We start from the raw sequence: 16,402 nt of genomic DNA on the forward strand, positions 1-16,402 counted from the left end.
ACACATTCAAAAGTTCATTTATAACAGAGAATTTAAGAACTTTCCCACCCAATGCTCCTCAGTTGGGCAAAGGTTACTGGGAGGGGCTTTAATCTACAAGCAGGCCAACACAGGGCAGTGAAATGTTCCACTTTGTAAATCAAATAAACTGCGACGAAAAGGAGCTTACAGTCAGGGTTCCCACGATGGCCCGGATGGCCTGGTTTGATAATACTGTTTGTCAGTTCCAAAAGGTTACTAGAGGGGTTAAAGTGACCTATGTGTTAAATTTGCTGATATTCCCTGACTCCACCAGAGAATTTATCAAATTTCCTGACTTTTACATTCCGGAATAAACCTCTTTAAATCCAAAAATTCTACCAGTGGAAATCTTGCACCCTGGTACAAAATAACCTCAAAAGGGAGTGCATATCTGTGTGCATACACATATGTCAAAGGTTGTCTACTTTTAAAAACAAAGGCTCACATCACGCACTGTTTAGTAATTACCAAACATGATAGCCTTATTAAGTCTACAAATAAAAACTAGATGTTGATTGCACCAGATAAAAGTGTATCCTTACATATTGTTAATAGGTGCCTGAGAGAGTAATTTCCTAATTTGCCTTTGCAGAATGACTGGTAATTAAGGTAACATGTATACTAGTGGTCCACTGTGCCATATCCCCTGATGTAGAATGGAAAAGAGTAAACATGTTGATTTGGACAGCAGGTCCTCTGTCCACAGTATTTCCTCATCCCCTGAAGAGCAATTAGAACGACATCAGCCCAAACAAACAGGGACACTCCTTAGAGCCAGCTATCATCTGGCCAACTGTAGTTTTATTATGTGTTATAAAAATGGGCCAAAAAACATTCTAATGAATTCCAATTAAAACTACAGTCAAAGTTCAAGACACGTCAATGTCTTTTGTTTATCATCATTATTTAAAAATGCTATGTGCAGCATTTTTAAAGGACCACGCCATTCCGATTTTGATTTCTAGCTAACAGTCACAACCATCAGCTCTACACAATGTAAGTGTGTACAGAATGTGTTTTGGTAGCTTAGAAGTCAAGGCTAACTTACCACAATTCACACCCATTTATGTTCAAAAAATGTGAAAAACTGCTGTTAACTTTCATCCATTTGACGTCCACACACAGCATGTAGGTTCTGCCCTTTGAGTTCTCAATTGCAGCCACTTACAACAAAGATGAAGAGAATTGCTGAGCAGAATTTGATGCCGACACAGTTACATAAAAGCAACTGCTTCCCAGAAATCTCCCCAGACTCTTTATGATGCATTGAAAATTAGATCAGATTCTGTTTTGTCAAGCTAATGCTATCTTTACACAGTTGATCCATCTAAAAACGCCACATCAGAGGCACGACAGAATTAATAATGATGATTTTTCACACACACACACACACACACCTCTGCATCCACCTTTTTTGTGGAATGACAAAGTTAATGTAGATGATTGCAGTGATAGCATTTCAAAACTACACCATTTGTACATCCAGTGTAACATTCTGCTAATAACTGAAACAAATTCTCCACTTCAATCGCATAAAGCAATCTCTGAGGTGCTGAGAAAATAAACTAAGAAAAACACACAAGGCCAATCCAGCTGAGCACACGGAAGATCGCCTGCACAAAACCACAAAAAGGGAATTTTTTTTTTTTTTTGATAGAAATGAGAATGCATTTCATTCTCACAAGGCTGTGGTTGGATTACCCGGATTATTTTGTCTCTGATCTCTAATCTAATCTCTAATTGAAAATGTAGTGAAGCAGCAGACTTTCAGTTACAAGGTAGGCTGCTTTGAATGAACTTTTTCTGCTGCAGCAACAGAGGCACTCGAACAACTCATCTGAAAGTTAGATTGTTTTATCTGCAGAATGTGCAGTTTCATAGAAATTTTGAATGAAGCTGAAGCAGAGAGGGGGTGAAGGGGAAGACAGTTTATTGTCAGTTCAATACAGATATTTAGAAAGCTAAAACCAGGAAATAACAACAGGGTGGCTGGAAATTGTAAACACTGCAAAGGGTAATTTTACTGAAAAAAAAATATATATAAATATATATATATATATATATATATATATATATATATATATATATATATATATATATATATATATATATATATATACAGTACAGGCCAAAAGTTTGGACACACCTTCTCATTCAATGCGTTTTCTTATTTTCATGACTATTTACATTGTAGATTCTAACTGAAGGCATCAAAACTATGAATGAACACATGTGGAGTTATGTACTTAACAAAAAAAGGTGAAATAACTGAAAACATGTTTTATATTCTAGTTTCTTCAAAATAGCCACCCTTTGCTCTGATTACTGCTTTGCACACTCTTGGCATTCTCTCCATGAGCTTCAAGAGGTAGTCACCTGAAATGGTTTTCACTTCACAGGTGTGCCTTATCAGGGTTAATTAGTGGAATTTCTTGCTTTATCAATGGGGTTGGGACCATCAGTTGTGTTGTGCAGAAGTCAGGTTACTACACAGCCGACGGCCCTATTGGACAACTGTTAAAATTCATATTATGGCAAGAACCAATCAGCTAACTAAAGAAAAACGAGTGGCCATCATTACTTTAAGAAATGAAGGTCAGTCAGTCCGGAAAATTGCAAAAACTTTAAATGTGTCCCCAAGTGGAGTCGCAAAAACCATCAAGCGCTACAACGAAACTGGCACACATGAGGACCAACCCAGGAAAGGAAGACCAAGAGTCACCTCTGCTTCTGAGGACAAGTTCATCCGAGTCACCAGCCTCAGAAATCACAAGTTAACAGCAGCTCAGATCAGAGACCAGATAAATGCCACACAGAGTTCTAGCAGCAGACCCATCTCTAGAACAACTGTTAAGAGGAGACTGCGCCAATCAGGCCTTCATGGTCAAATAGCTGCTAGTAAACCACTGCTAAGGAGAGGCAACAAGCAGAAGAGATTTGTTTGGGCCAAGAAACACAAGGAATGGACATTAGACCAGTGGAAATCTGTGCTTTGGTCTGATGAGTCCAAATTTGAGATCTTTGGTTCCAACCGCTGTGTCTTTGTGAGACACAGAAAAGGTGAACGGATGGATTCCACATGTCTGGTTCCCACTGTGAAGCATGGAGGAGGAGGTGTGATGGTGTGGGGGTGTTTTGCTGGTGACACTGTTGGGGATTTATTCAAAATTGAAGGCACACTGAACCAGCATGGCTACCACAGCATCCTGCAGCGACATGCCATCCCATCCGGTTTGCGTTTAGTTGGACCATCATTTATTTTTCAACAGGACAATGACCCCAAACACACCTCCAGGCTGTGTAAGGGCTATTTGACCAAGAAGGAGAGTGATGGAGTGCTGCGGCAGATGACCTGGCCTCCACAGTCACCGGACCTGAACCCAATCCAGATGGTTTGGGGTGAGCTGGACCGCAGAGTGAAGGCAAAGGGGCCAACAAGTGCTAAACACCTCTGGGAACTCCTTCAAGACTGTTGGAAAACCATTTCAGGTGACTACCTCTTGAAGCTCATCTAGAGAATGCCAAGAGTGTGCAAAGCAGTAATCAGAGCAAAGGGTGGCTATTTTGAAGAAACTAGAATATAAAACATGTTTTCAGTTATTTCACCTTTTTTTGTTAAGTACATAACTCCACATGTGTTCATTCATAGTTTTGATTCCTTCAGTTAGAATCTACAATGTAAATAGTCATGAAAATAAAGAAAATGTATTGAATGAGAAGGTGTGTCCAAACTTTTGGCCTGTACTGTACATGTAATATTGCTTAATTTAGCTCCGACTTCCAATTCAACTTCCACGCGCACCTTCCCAGATGATGTAGTGCTTGTTGTGAAATATTTACTATGGTCAGCATGATATTTGTTATTCTTTCGTTTCCACAGAACACATGCAGGGTCATGTTGGGTGTTTTCCAACTTTTCTCCTCAAGGACATGTTCAATGATTTATGCACTTGTTAGCTGTTGCTCACAGAGAGTCATCTTTGAATGATTCAAAATGGACAAAATAGCAGAATAGCTATAAAACTGCATGAAACTGTCAATTGTCAATGTCTTTTGTACACTGTACAGCAATTTGTTTACATGTAACGAAATGACATGTTTTTCATGTGTTTGGCCTTCCACACACATGTGACTACAGAGCGCCAAAACACAATCACTGGGTATGAATGGGGGCTGAGACGGAGCATCAGCCGCTAAAAATGTGCAATTTACAAATGGACAAACTGTCATTTTCTAGCACACACTAATATTTCCTGGACATTTTAGCAGTTTCCAAATCTTCCAGGTACTTTCCGTGACTGTCTATTGGTTGGCAGGATGCACAGGAATTCTACTGTTTCTGAAAATTAAGCAGCTCCATCTGCACCGGAGTAACAGCGTCCCCTTCCTGTTTTTGTGCTGTAAATCTGTCCAGCAAATTTCCCATCAAATTTGACGGACAAAAGCGCCACACAATGTAAAATACAGCGTACAAACCTGTTTGTTTCTGGGTAATTATACTAATGTCTCATCTTCCAAATGTTAATGATGCATCAACGCTAAAATGTTTCATGTAGAACATTGATCTGATTTCACAGCAGGCGTGAGCAATGCAGAAGAACTCATTAGTAAGATATGAAGTTTATCTATCTGGTGTTGGAATTACCCTTAGTGTTTTAGGAATAAATAAATATGCAAACATAAAACAAGTTTTGAGGTTTTGCCTCTCAAGACTGGAGTACTGCCTAACAGCACCACATCTTTACACTTTGTGCAAATCCAGAATTGTTAGAGAAGCATGGCACATCAGTGATGCAACAATAAATAAATAAGTAATAATTTTAGTAAGTAATAAAAGCAATAAATAAATAATTGTAATGGCATTGGGTCAGTCCTCTACAACAAATGTGGACTAAGTGCTGATGTCAGCTGGTGCCTGGGGGAACCGTGCAGAGATTGTAATGAGGCCCTGTGAGGATGGGGGAACCTGATAAGAACTTGAAAGCGCAGGCATAATCAATACACTGCTGCTGACATGTGGCTTCATCACGAGATCATTTACAAAAAGCATTTGAGAGAACAGAGAGAGTGAATGGGAGGTTTGGTGTGTGCAACTATGTAATAATGTCAGATTTATATTACAGTGCTCAACCGCAGAGAGAAAAGAGCTACAACAGTTCACCACATGGACGGCTATATAAATGCTACACATCTTACACTTGGAGGGCATGTACAGCTGCTAAAATATAGATATTTTTATTTTTTAATGACATTTGCACTCTTCATTCTCATAATCTGCAGTAATGCCGCTGTCTTATGTGTTATCTGTATTCACAAGAGCCTCCATGAACCCATGTACATTTTTATTGCTGCTTTATTATTGAACGCACTTTTAGGAAGTGCAGCTGTTTACCCCAAACTTCTAATCGACTTACTCTCCACTAAGCAAACCATTTCTCACTCTGCCTGCATCTTCCAGGCCTTTTTACTGTATGTGTACGCTGCGTCAGAATTCACACTGCTGTCAGCGATGGCTTTTGACAGGTACGTGTCAATATGTAAACCACTGCAATATCACACCTTCATCAGGACACAAACTGTCAAGTTAATGTTGCTCTTGGCTTGGCTTTTGCCTACTTGTGAAGTCGGGGGTGCGGCTGTTATGACCGCCACACTGAGACTATGCAAGTTTACACTGGCAAGAATTACTTGTGATAATTTTTCACTGGTCAAACTGAGTTGTGGAGACACGAGAATGAACAACATATACGGCCTGCTGATACTGGTGATTGCTGTCTTCCCGCCTGTGATATTTATCATATTTTCATACGCGAGGATACTGACAACTTGCCTCAAAAGGTCCAAAGGCTTCAGAAGAGGAGCGCTCCAGACGTGTCTGCCACACCTGTTTATTTTCCTTAACTTCACTGTCATTTCTGTATTTGAGATTATTCAGCACCGAGTTCCCCCTAACACACCACATATTTTTCGTGTTATAACATCTATTCTGTTGGTGGTCATCCCGCCGCTCTTTAACCCTCTCATCTATGGACTTAAAATGCGAGAGATTTCTCAGCAGCTTAAGGTGCTCTTCCGACTAAAACGAGTAGCTCAGTGATCTGTGCGCACAGGGAAGAACAAAGCCTGTAGAAATGCTCCACTTCTTTTCAAGTGACCTCTTTATCGTTTTGCATGCTAACATTTCTGTCTAATGTGTGCAGAGATTTCACTCTTTCTGACCTTTCAATATTTCAGAAATTGTGTCCCATGATGAAATGGCTTAAAGTTTGCACACCTTGTTTAAATTATGGATTTTTTTTTTGTCTTGCCTTTGTTTTATTACACTAATGAGACCACTGTCATCCTGAACAGGCCTTTGTGTTTTTCAACAGCTTCTTTTGTCAACTGTAAAGACTCACCTATTCATAATACCCATATTTTTGACTGAAGCACAGCAAAGTGGCGCAGCTGCATAAATGTTTGCATTCATTTTTTTTGTACATTAATTATTTAAGACGTAATAGTTAATTTGTACTAATCTGTTGATATGTTGGGGTGTTTTTGAAACTACGCAATAAACAGAAACTGACCTGAATACTGAATATGCTGTGAAATGGTTTGTGAAATATTCTAATGCTATTAAAAACATTACACCTCATCTCATAAATTACAGAGCAACAGAGTTTAAACCCATCTGTCTTGTATTTCCCAAGGCAAGGCAAGTGTTTTTAACGTTGTTCAGAGTAAGGCAGGCATTACAACATTCATAACAGATTTACATATGTAATATATTACTTATCAAAATGTATTCTATATTTGTAAGTCACACCGCATGCATTCTTAAAACATTCATTGTAATTTAAATTCGGTGAGACAACACTGAAGCTGTGAACACACTTATTCAGTTAGATAATGATCCAGCATCTATGAAGCTGATCCGTTCTTCCTGTGATGTGTAATGGGAGGTGCAGTGTGTTATCTTTCTTTTTTCTTTTTTTTTGTCTGACTTCTTTGTCTTTGGTTGGTGGATAAAACACTGATTGTTCTCAGTGACTGCTAATTAAACACACACTGTTCACAACTAATCTTGACAGTTTATTCTTATGGGGCGACGGTCATTCTATAATTACGTTATGCCCACTTTCCCAGGATTATAACAAACATTAAAGTGCCTGGTTTCATTTTGTATCACAACTAAAGAATTCACCCAATGAAAAAACTATGACAAACTGTGTTCTCTGTGGGTGCAACAACACTGACACAGGTCCATTCAGTAGGATTCTGCATTCGCATCAGGTTCATGTCACAATGTCAGTGACTTCATTTATCACAAGCCTGCACACATACACACACACCTCCAAGACTCTGATGTACAAACTAACCTTCAAACAGGACTGCAAATGTTCCTATGGTTTGTCATATGATATGATGCAGTTTGACTGCTTACTGATTTATTTTAGAATTGGTTTTCTATGGGAAGCCATTAATCTGAACGGATAATTAAATTCTGCGCAATCTAAAAAAAAAATGTTATTTAGACACAGTGGACTTACTGTTTGTTTTAAATACCCGAGGGCTTCAATACTTGAGCGTTCAACAGATTTTAATAATGGAGTGTATGAAGTCAATGGGATTTTTTCTTTTCTTTCTTTTATTTTGCTGTGGTATCAAAACGGGTATCAAGAATCGTGGAAATTCACTGGTACTGGTATCGTGATAACTCCACTGACAACAATATGATTCTTGGACAAAAACAGAGAACTTGCCGTTTTGTGAATCTTTGCGTCTTGAAATTAAATGAATTCACAGCTGAGGATTTCATGCCATTTTGACCTGAAACAGCAGGTGAACACAGGTGTTACTGATCATGATGTCATTAGTAACACCTGTGTTCAAGTCAAAATGGCTGCTGTCCTGTTGATCGTCAGTGGTGGTCTTGCCCCTCACCTGATGCAGAAGAGCATGTCGGTGTGTGTGCGGCAGACCAGGGCCACGGCGAGCGCCTCGGTGATGGGCACCAGCTCGGGACGCAGCGGGGGGACAAACTGCACCAGAGGATTCTGGGAACTGCAGGCCTGGAGGTGGACCACAAACGCTCCCAGGCCCAGTATGTGTGCAGCACTCAGCGACAAGCCCTTTGGACACAGGTTTGTAAAATGTGGAGTGTATTTACTGACATAAGTGACATGAGAAAAAAAAAAAGAGGTAAAGAGGAGGATGATGGGTGGAATCAAGGATGAAAGAAATTAAAGGAAGCAAGAAACATTGGGAAAAAAAACATTTTGCACATGAACAATTACATACACTGCTTTATTCTCATATTTATATATATTGTTATAAATATTAATGTTGTATACTTTTCATTTTTTTGTATTGCATGTAATTTCATATCATTAAAATTTATGATATTCATGAAACGTTTCTTGTCGCTGTGTGTTGCAGTTATTTTTTTCACATCCTACATACATGCTGTAAGTCATATTTCTAAACTTATTTATACTTATTTCTAAAACTAACTTATAACTTATTTTAAAAATTACTAACTTTTTTCTTTGTTGTATCCTACTGCTGGTTGCTACAGCAACCCAGTTTCATAAGGGGGATCAATAAAGTTTTATATAATCTAAAGAAGAAACAGAAAAGATTTAAAAGGGCGAAAAAGACTTTACAGGCAGTGAGTCAAAAAGAGACAGAGACACAGAGTCCACAGAAACAGCCGGTTCTGTACCTGGTTATGAAACAGGTCCCAGAGTCTGTGGATGAGGCTGGAGAGCAGCTGTGTGTTACCAAGCAGAGCACTAACAAATCTGCAGGCCCATGGCGTTTGCCTGTAAGCACACAGAGCACACCATGAATCACAACCCAGAAACAAAGAGGCAATCTCAAACTACAGAAGACAGATATTACAGAGCTTCAAAAGGTCAACGCACTCAGTTTTAAATAGACATTATGACATATGACATTATGACAAAATTCCCAGACCTGGTTTCAATTTATCTTCAATATGATGTGAGTCATCATGCCTGGATTACATGGTTGTGGTCATACGTGTATGGCCACATATGACCACAGATTCTCTATTTAGTGTGCATTAGGGCTGCAGATATTATGTAGGCTTCATCAACTCTGTGATGATGTGTTTCATGCATGTTACGGCATTGGAGCATTGTTCTTTTTGCAACAGGCAAAGTTTGCACCAGATCAACCAAGTAAACAGGAATCACTCTACTGGCACAATGAAAATAGCTTTACTAGAATTCTAAAATAATTCTAATTTGTTTTATTTTATTCTGAAATAAAAAATAAACTCATACTTATTGGGTGGTTTTGCTTGGGATGCATCTAAAATACACTGGCAAAAGTTTCTCAGGATCATGCTGACCGCCTGGGGATGAGAGAGAGATTGTTTAAAGTGAGCAGCAAGCAACGAAACAGGACAGCGAGGTATGCCTAGAATACAATGAGACTAATCACAAACAGAGATCCATGACTCAATAAAAAGTTAGATTATATAGGGAGTACATACGTTGTCATGGAGCTCACGGGACGGTGGCAAGTCCATGTGAAGATTGACAACTTTCTGGCCGATTGTCTCTTTGGGACAGTCCGGGAAGATGACACTCAGGGTGTGCGAGATCCTCGACAGCTGGGCCGAAATCTCTGAGGATACACAGAAAACATGACAGTTTTGTACACAAAAGGGTTCAAGGAGAGCGGCTGTTTGTCAGGGATCATCGGGCTGAGGCTGGGAACACCACCCGACTGAACAGACTGAAACAACTGGACATCACTACGTTAACAGCTGGCATCTACAGATGTTACTGCTTTGCATCAAAACACACCTGACAACCTGTTGGATGCAGGGAACACACTTGATATCCAGTTGGATTTAGAAAACACACACTTGACGAAGAGTTGGATTTAGACACTTGATCCACTTGATACTCCAACTCTTAATGAGAGAATAAAGCTCAATCATTGAGAACATATGGCCTGTTTTGCTTAAAAGTGTTGATTTCAAGTGAGAAAAACAAACTTGTTTAGAACAACACTGAAAACATTTATTGATAATTTATTCAATTAATTTAGAATTCAATAACCCTTAATGTATTGTCAATGTATTGCTCTTTGTACATAGAAAAGGCACAGACTTACGTTATTTTGTGATAAAATAAAAGAAAGTAGGGCACAAATCAGCCAAATAGTGTGTGTGTGTGTGTGTGAGAGAGAGAGAGTGTGTACCTCCATCATTTCCCTCAATGACCAGCCCTCTGAACTCCTGCAGCTGAACCTGTAGGACCTCCTGTGGGTCATCATGGCTTTCTACACACACCACATTCCCTGGAAACAAAATGTTGAAATACACACATCCATACACATGAAGACACATATAAACTGCTCACTGTGCTGCTAACCTCCTGTATGAGGCAAATATTAAACAGATTACTTCAGCCACAGCTACATCACAGGTTCAAAAACACAGTGAACTGTTCATGTTGGGGTTTTTTTTCTCTAAATGTGAAAAACATGACGATACGTACTTTCCTGCTGTCCTCTCTGTCTCTGGCAGGACTCCACATAAGAGGAATATTGAGCAGCAGGGATCTTGTCCGCTCTGACCAACACAAAAACAATTTCCATATAAGTCAAAATAAACTTTTAAAACATTATAGATATGCAATCATTTGTAGAGCACGGCTCTAATAATCCATTGGTTATTCCCACCTGGGCCACACAGACTGTATAAAGACATGCAGTCATGGTAGAGCGGGTACATGGAAATAACAGCATTCCTTTTTTACAGGAGGAAAACTTATTTCTATACCGTGTATCTAAAATAAACATGTACAACAGGCTTTACAATGAGGCATAAAAACAACAATAGTAAAATATGAGGACAAAATACAATTTCTAACATTCAAAAGACAAAATTAGGTAGAAAAAATACTGACATAATGGTATAAATTAGCATAAAATAAGGTCCAAAGTGGGCCGAAACAAAAACAATTGCATGACAGAAAGTCTATCAAAATGTGTTTTAAAGAGATCACAGTGAATTCGCTGAGTGTTTACAGCCTTGTGAAAAAAAAACTCACTTTTTCAGAGCTTCTATGAATCTCATACGGGCATCGGCTTTCAGAGGAAGCTGTAATGAACAGACATTAGTGACTTCTAAATGCTATTCCAGCATGTAGCACATAGCAACATACAAACAAAAATATGTAAAATAATAACCAATATTCTCACCACAAAAAATATAGTTGCTTTAGCTCAGGTACGTACTACTGATTATACAAATGTTGATGCTATCCTGTGCTACCCCTGCCCTGCAGTTCATATTAATATCACATATTAATATCACACGTTATATGAGGGCAAGTATGCGGACAAGGGAGTATTTTCAAATTAGTACATAGATTAATTACATTACTCAATGATCTAATTTTCATTGTGTGCCTCTTAAGTGTTCCTGCATGTGTACTTGGCTCCCAACTACAACACAGCAACACCAAAAACAAGGAGCTTCACACACAGAAGTTAGATCTGAGATGACATTTCTCACCACTCTCGGTGTCAGCAGAGCTGGGAGGAATCTTGTCAGGAAATACGGCTTTCGGAAAATACTGTCAGAGGAGAGGAGTGTCACTGACTGATGTGAGAAAGTTCAGCGATTTTATTTGCATTGTGTACATAGAACTAACGTTAAGACCTTTTTAAAATGACCAAATTATACACACAAAATGTCAAAATCATCCTATTTCTGACTGACTGCAGCTATAATGAACATTCTGAAACTATTTAAGGCCAGTAAACAAAAATGCATGACAGGAAATTAACTAAATGTTGCCAGGCATGATGTGACCATAAAGAAGCGTGTTTGGCATATTAGTCCTGTATTATTCTCTAAGACTGGACACGCATGTAGTTCAAATCTACTGCGATCAAATGCAAGTGTGGTAAAGTTATATTAGATAAGCAAACAAAAATTCATCAAATCAAATCTTTGGGTGAAACTACAAATTTAGAACATTTACCTAATTGGCTTTACTTTCCAACTTGGCCTTGGCTAAATATCATCAAATGTCAACAACTATTTTAATATTGCAATCAGTGCAAACTCCTCGCACAGCCACAGGTCGTCAGGTGCTGGAAGGCAGCAGGAACTAGCGATAAACTCATACAAACAGATCCTCCGCACACTGACTCAAACTTTACTTTAACACTTTATTTAGAGGGAACAACGCGTTTCGCCTCAGCGTCTTCAGGTTCACCTCAAATCTGGCCTGATCATTTCCCGGTGTGTTTTTAAATGTTTGTGGGTCACCTGACCAATTTCACTGTTAGAGCCCGACTCAGGCAAAGAAACACATCAGTGTAACGTAGGGGTCTAATACACTGTGCTGGAACAACAAGCAAGAAGCAGAAAAATATTAACCAAATTGTAAAGTTACACAACCTACAAAAAATATTTACATAGAAAGCATCAATGATATATTAGGCAATAGAAATATGAGAGAGTAGCTACTAGGCAGCACTATATAAGCTAGAGACCTCATATTTAGAAATACAATACACATCTCTCATGTAGCACAAAAATATGACAAAAGTAGAATATATCCCACCAATTTATCTCTTAAAGAAAACAAGTCAAGTCATGTGAATCATTCATACCGAACGGTTCGACAGTAAATAGTTCATTGATCCAAAAAGCTTCCCTTCTCAGGAGTTGTTTGATAATGTTGCCCCCTCTTGGATTAGGCAATAGTCTTTCTATTCCAATGAATCTGAGAGAAGCTGCAGAACCATGATTTTTTTCTTTGTAGTGTCTGGCGATGGCATAATCCAGGTTGTTATTTCTAATGGCCGCTTTGTGCTCTGCAATCCTCAACTTTAGATTGCGTTTGGTTTGGCCAACATACAACAAACCACATGGACAAATAAGTACATAAATTACATGAGTGGAAAGACAATTGATAAATTCTTTTATATTGTATTTCTTTCCCGAACGGGGGTGATTGAATGTTTTTGTATCAAATGTGTTGGCACAATGTGCACATTTTCCACATCTATAATTTCCATAGACCTGCTGAGAAAGCCAGTTGGTTTGAGTAGGTTCGCTATACATAGAACTGACAACAATATCTCTCACATTTCGTCCTCTTTTAAAACAAAATCGAGGTTTGGAGGCAGATAGATGGTATAAGCTCGGGTCACATTCTAGTATTTTCCAATGTCTATTAATGATTTGTTTGACTTGACTTGAAACTGTGGAGTATTCTGACACATAGGTAGTTCTGTTCATATTTTCATGGTGAGAAGGTGGGGGATTTAATAGTTCTTCCCTCTTCTTCTTACTGGCCTTCTCAATAGCCCTGTCAATAAGAGGTTTGTCATATCCCCTTTCTTTAAACCGCTCAGCCATTTCTTTAGCTTTAATGTGGTAATCCTCGTCATTACTGCATATTCTTCTCAACCTGAAACTATTTTAATATTTTCATCAAACTGAAACTGAAGAATAAACCTGTGAGAGCACATCAGCACCTCTAAAAGTGTATTTAGTGCTGTTTCAGATATTTTAAGGACCCACAGACACTCTAATAGTTTTTATGAATGCAGGCCACATACAAAGAGGCCACTGATGAAATATTACACCGCCCTGCTGGGCAGCTGAAACTGGGTTGCTTCCACCGCTTGAATACCTGGCCTCCATGACTGTGGCGGAGATTCTTCCTGTGGTCTCAAACAGAGACACCGCCTTCTCCACGTCCTGCAGAGCCTGGCAATGTGGCTGAACACACACACATACACACACACACACACACACACACACACACATTAACATTGATAACACTTATTCCACTGACTTAGCTCCATTCACTATTCCCTAGCCAAAACTTCAAAGTGATGCATTTTCAAAGGAGGGACAAAATGTCAACACAATTAAGCTCAATTAGAATTAGCTCTGTTCCAGCTCAGCTCTTATTCACTCATTTTCAAGCAGTTTGCTTCCGCCATGCTTGACATTTGAATGAGGAGGGTCTGAGCTGAGGATCTGACCAAAACATACACGGGCCTGAGAAACGTCACGTCTGACACCTGCCTGAGTTTGTACTAAACAAATGCGTTTACATACAGTACATCTGGAAAATTCATTGTGTGGACAAGGGCTCTAGAATTTGAGAAGGACTGTGACAAATACGCAGCTTAGCAACATCATCAGTTTTAGATTTAGACGATTTGTGGCCTATTACATTACCTTGGCTATTAAAATATTCATACTCTAAAGTGAAAGTTTACCCTAAAGCAACATTTGACCCAAATAAAAGGGGCCACACACACACACACTGTAGGTGACTGAGATTGTTTTGAATGGGTTAGCTGCACACAAAGAGCATTATTTTTATGAAGTATGTACTTCCTGATTTATCTCTGCTGGAGATATTATTCACCACAGTATGAAAACCTGACTGGGACAATATTAACCAATTAACATGCCAACCAACACCGCAGGCTAACTATGGCAGCTGCATTGGTTTGGTGGGTCAACACGGGATGTGTGCTGGGGCGTTTAAACCTATTGTCTTTAAAATAGATATTAGATTTTACTAATGAACAGGGAGGAGATGTGGAAGCAATGTAGTGCAAGGCATTGTGGTTATCTGGGTATTTCAAAATAATAGCATCTTGTAAAACATGGAATTCAGTTTCTCCCCCAAACTCCTAAAAAGATCTAATAATATGATATTGTGTCAATAATGTGAACCCTATTTAGATGTTGCAAAGCCACAGGGTAGACTTTTGCTTTCAGCTGGACCATGGCAAGAGGCCTCGTATTTTTGCTTTAATAAGAAGCCCTAACCTAACCTTAACCCTGAAGAAACCCCTGATCAGAAAAAATATAAAGTTTTGTGCAATAAAATCTGAAGTACAGAGGAATAAAGTGGCTCATCCTGACTAAATGACCTCAGTGCTGAGACACCATCTGACAAACAGACATCACTACACAAACCGACCACTAGGTGTCACCCTTACCTGCACTGGAGCTCCAGCTGCCCCAGAAACATCCTCATACAGACCCATGTCCTCCACGGCCACCTGCACACACACATGCGCGCGCACACACACACACACACACACACACACACACACACACACACACACACACACACACACACACACACAGGACAACATCAGAGCCCACACTGCCAGCCTCCTTTTGTCATCCATTCAGTTTTACCATACACAGATTATAATCTGGTCTCTTTTGTCTCTGGCATTCATGTTCACTACTGCAAAATATGATATCCATGTTTTTTTTAATTCTCAAAATCAAATCAAAACCACATTTCCTGTAAACACCACTGCCTCCTGTCAGAAAGCACCTGCTTCTACTTGTTCCAAATCCGACCTGGAGGAACACACTGAAACGCAGTGACTGCCAATCCTCTTGGTGATGGTCTGGATTGTTTAACGTAATGATATCTCTGTCTCATATTGATATGGTGATGATTTATCAAAGTTAAAATGCACTTGACTTTTATCCCGGTGCTTACCTTGAGGTCAGCTAGCCGGGTCTTAGCCAGGGAGATGTACTCCATCAGAAGGCTTCGGTGTTTCACAGATACAAAGGGAGGATGCAGGATGTGAACCTGAGATGTAAAAACAAGGAGAAAGTAATTTGCTATGACAGAGTCTTGCAGATTGAAGCATTTAAACTACTCTATGTTGATTCTTTAACATTCAAATCCCATTTTCGTATTTTTTGTCCTCATATTTTGGTAATTGTTGTATAATGAAATATTTTCATTTAAATCATGACTATGTGCTGCTCACCTCACACAAATGCTTTTAACAAATACATTCTTTAAAAATTCTTTTGACTGACATGTTTTTGCTTGGTGCATTGCAGTGATTTACCTGCTGAGTTGCACAATGTTCAGTGTTCCAACACCTTTTCCTAAATTGAGCGCTTTTGCAGCATTTTCTAAGTGCATTTTCAAGCTTTTCCGGCTCTTTACGGTTCTTTACGGTGACTCAGAGGGAGTACTGCACCTCTTTGTCACATTAAATCAGATGTTATTGTGCTATAAACAACCAAAAATATGTTTAGTGAGAGTATTCTACAGAAGGGACACAAATTAAAATAAAAACCCCACAAAGTTTCACGTGTCAAAATGCGTCACTGACCCGGCCGTTTACTATGAAAATAATGCAATTAAAATTTCAAGCACTTTATTCAACATTATTCAACATCCAAGCACTTTTCAAACCTTGAAAACAGCACATTAAAATTCAAGCGTCTTCAAGGAGGTTTTCTCCTTGTTATATCCTGAGAATTTTTGCTCTGCCTGATGCTCTACGTCACAGGATTTCGTTGTTATGATTTATGATATTTATGATC

The 16,402-nt window shown here is 39.1% G+C and overlaps 1 protein-coding gene across 3 annotated transcripts in view; it reads right to left on the reverse strand.

The window, feature by feature from the left end:
• fanca (FA complementation group A) overlaps positions 1 to 16,402 on the reverse strand; it is a 39,705-nt gene that overhangs the window by 12,362 nt on the left and 10,941 nt on the right. For all 3 annotated transcript variants that reach the window (XM_030052965.1, XM_030052964.1, XM_030052963.1), the window contains exons 15-25: positions 15,555 to 15,650; positions 15,034 to 15,096; positions 13,701 to 13,789; positions 11,564 to 11,624; positions 11,097 to 11,146; positions 10,542 to 10,615; positions 10,243 to 10,341; positions 9,527 to 9,660; positions 9,315 to 9,385; positions 8,729 to 8,828; positions 7,948 to 8,135 (exon numbers count right to left, since the gene is read on the reverse strand). In XM_030052965.1, coding sequence (XP_029908825.1) covers positions 7,948 to 8,135; positions 8,729 to 8,828; positions 9,315 to 9,385; positions 9,527 to 9,660; positions 10,243 to 10,341; positions 10,542 to 10,615; positions 11,097 to 11,146; positions 11,564 to 11,624; positions 13,701 to 13,789; positions 15,034 to 15,096; positions 15,555 to 15,650 — 1,025 coding nt within the window. The remainder of the gene's footprint in view (positions 1 to 7,947; positions 8,136 to 8,728; positions 8,829 to 9,314; positions 9,386 to 9,526; positions 9,661 to 10,242; positions 10,342 to 10,541; positions 10,616 to 11,096; positions 11,147 to 11,563; positions 11,625 to 13,700; positions 13,790 to 15,033; positions 15,097 to 15,554; positions 15,651 to 16,402) is intronic.

Source organism: Myripristis murdjan, chromosome 6, assembly GCF_902150065.1.
Source record: "Myripristis murdjan chromosome 6, fMyrMur1.1, whole genome shotgun sequence".
Classification (NCBI taxonomy): Eukaryota; Metazoa; Chordata; class Actinopteri; order Holocentriformes; family Holocentridae; genus Myripristis; species Myripristis murdjan.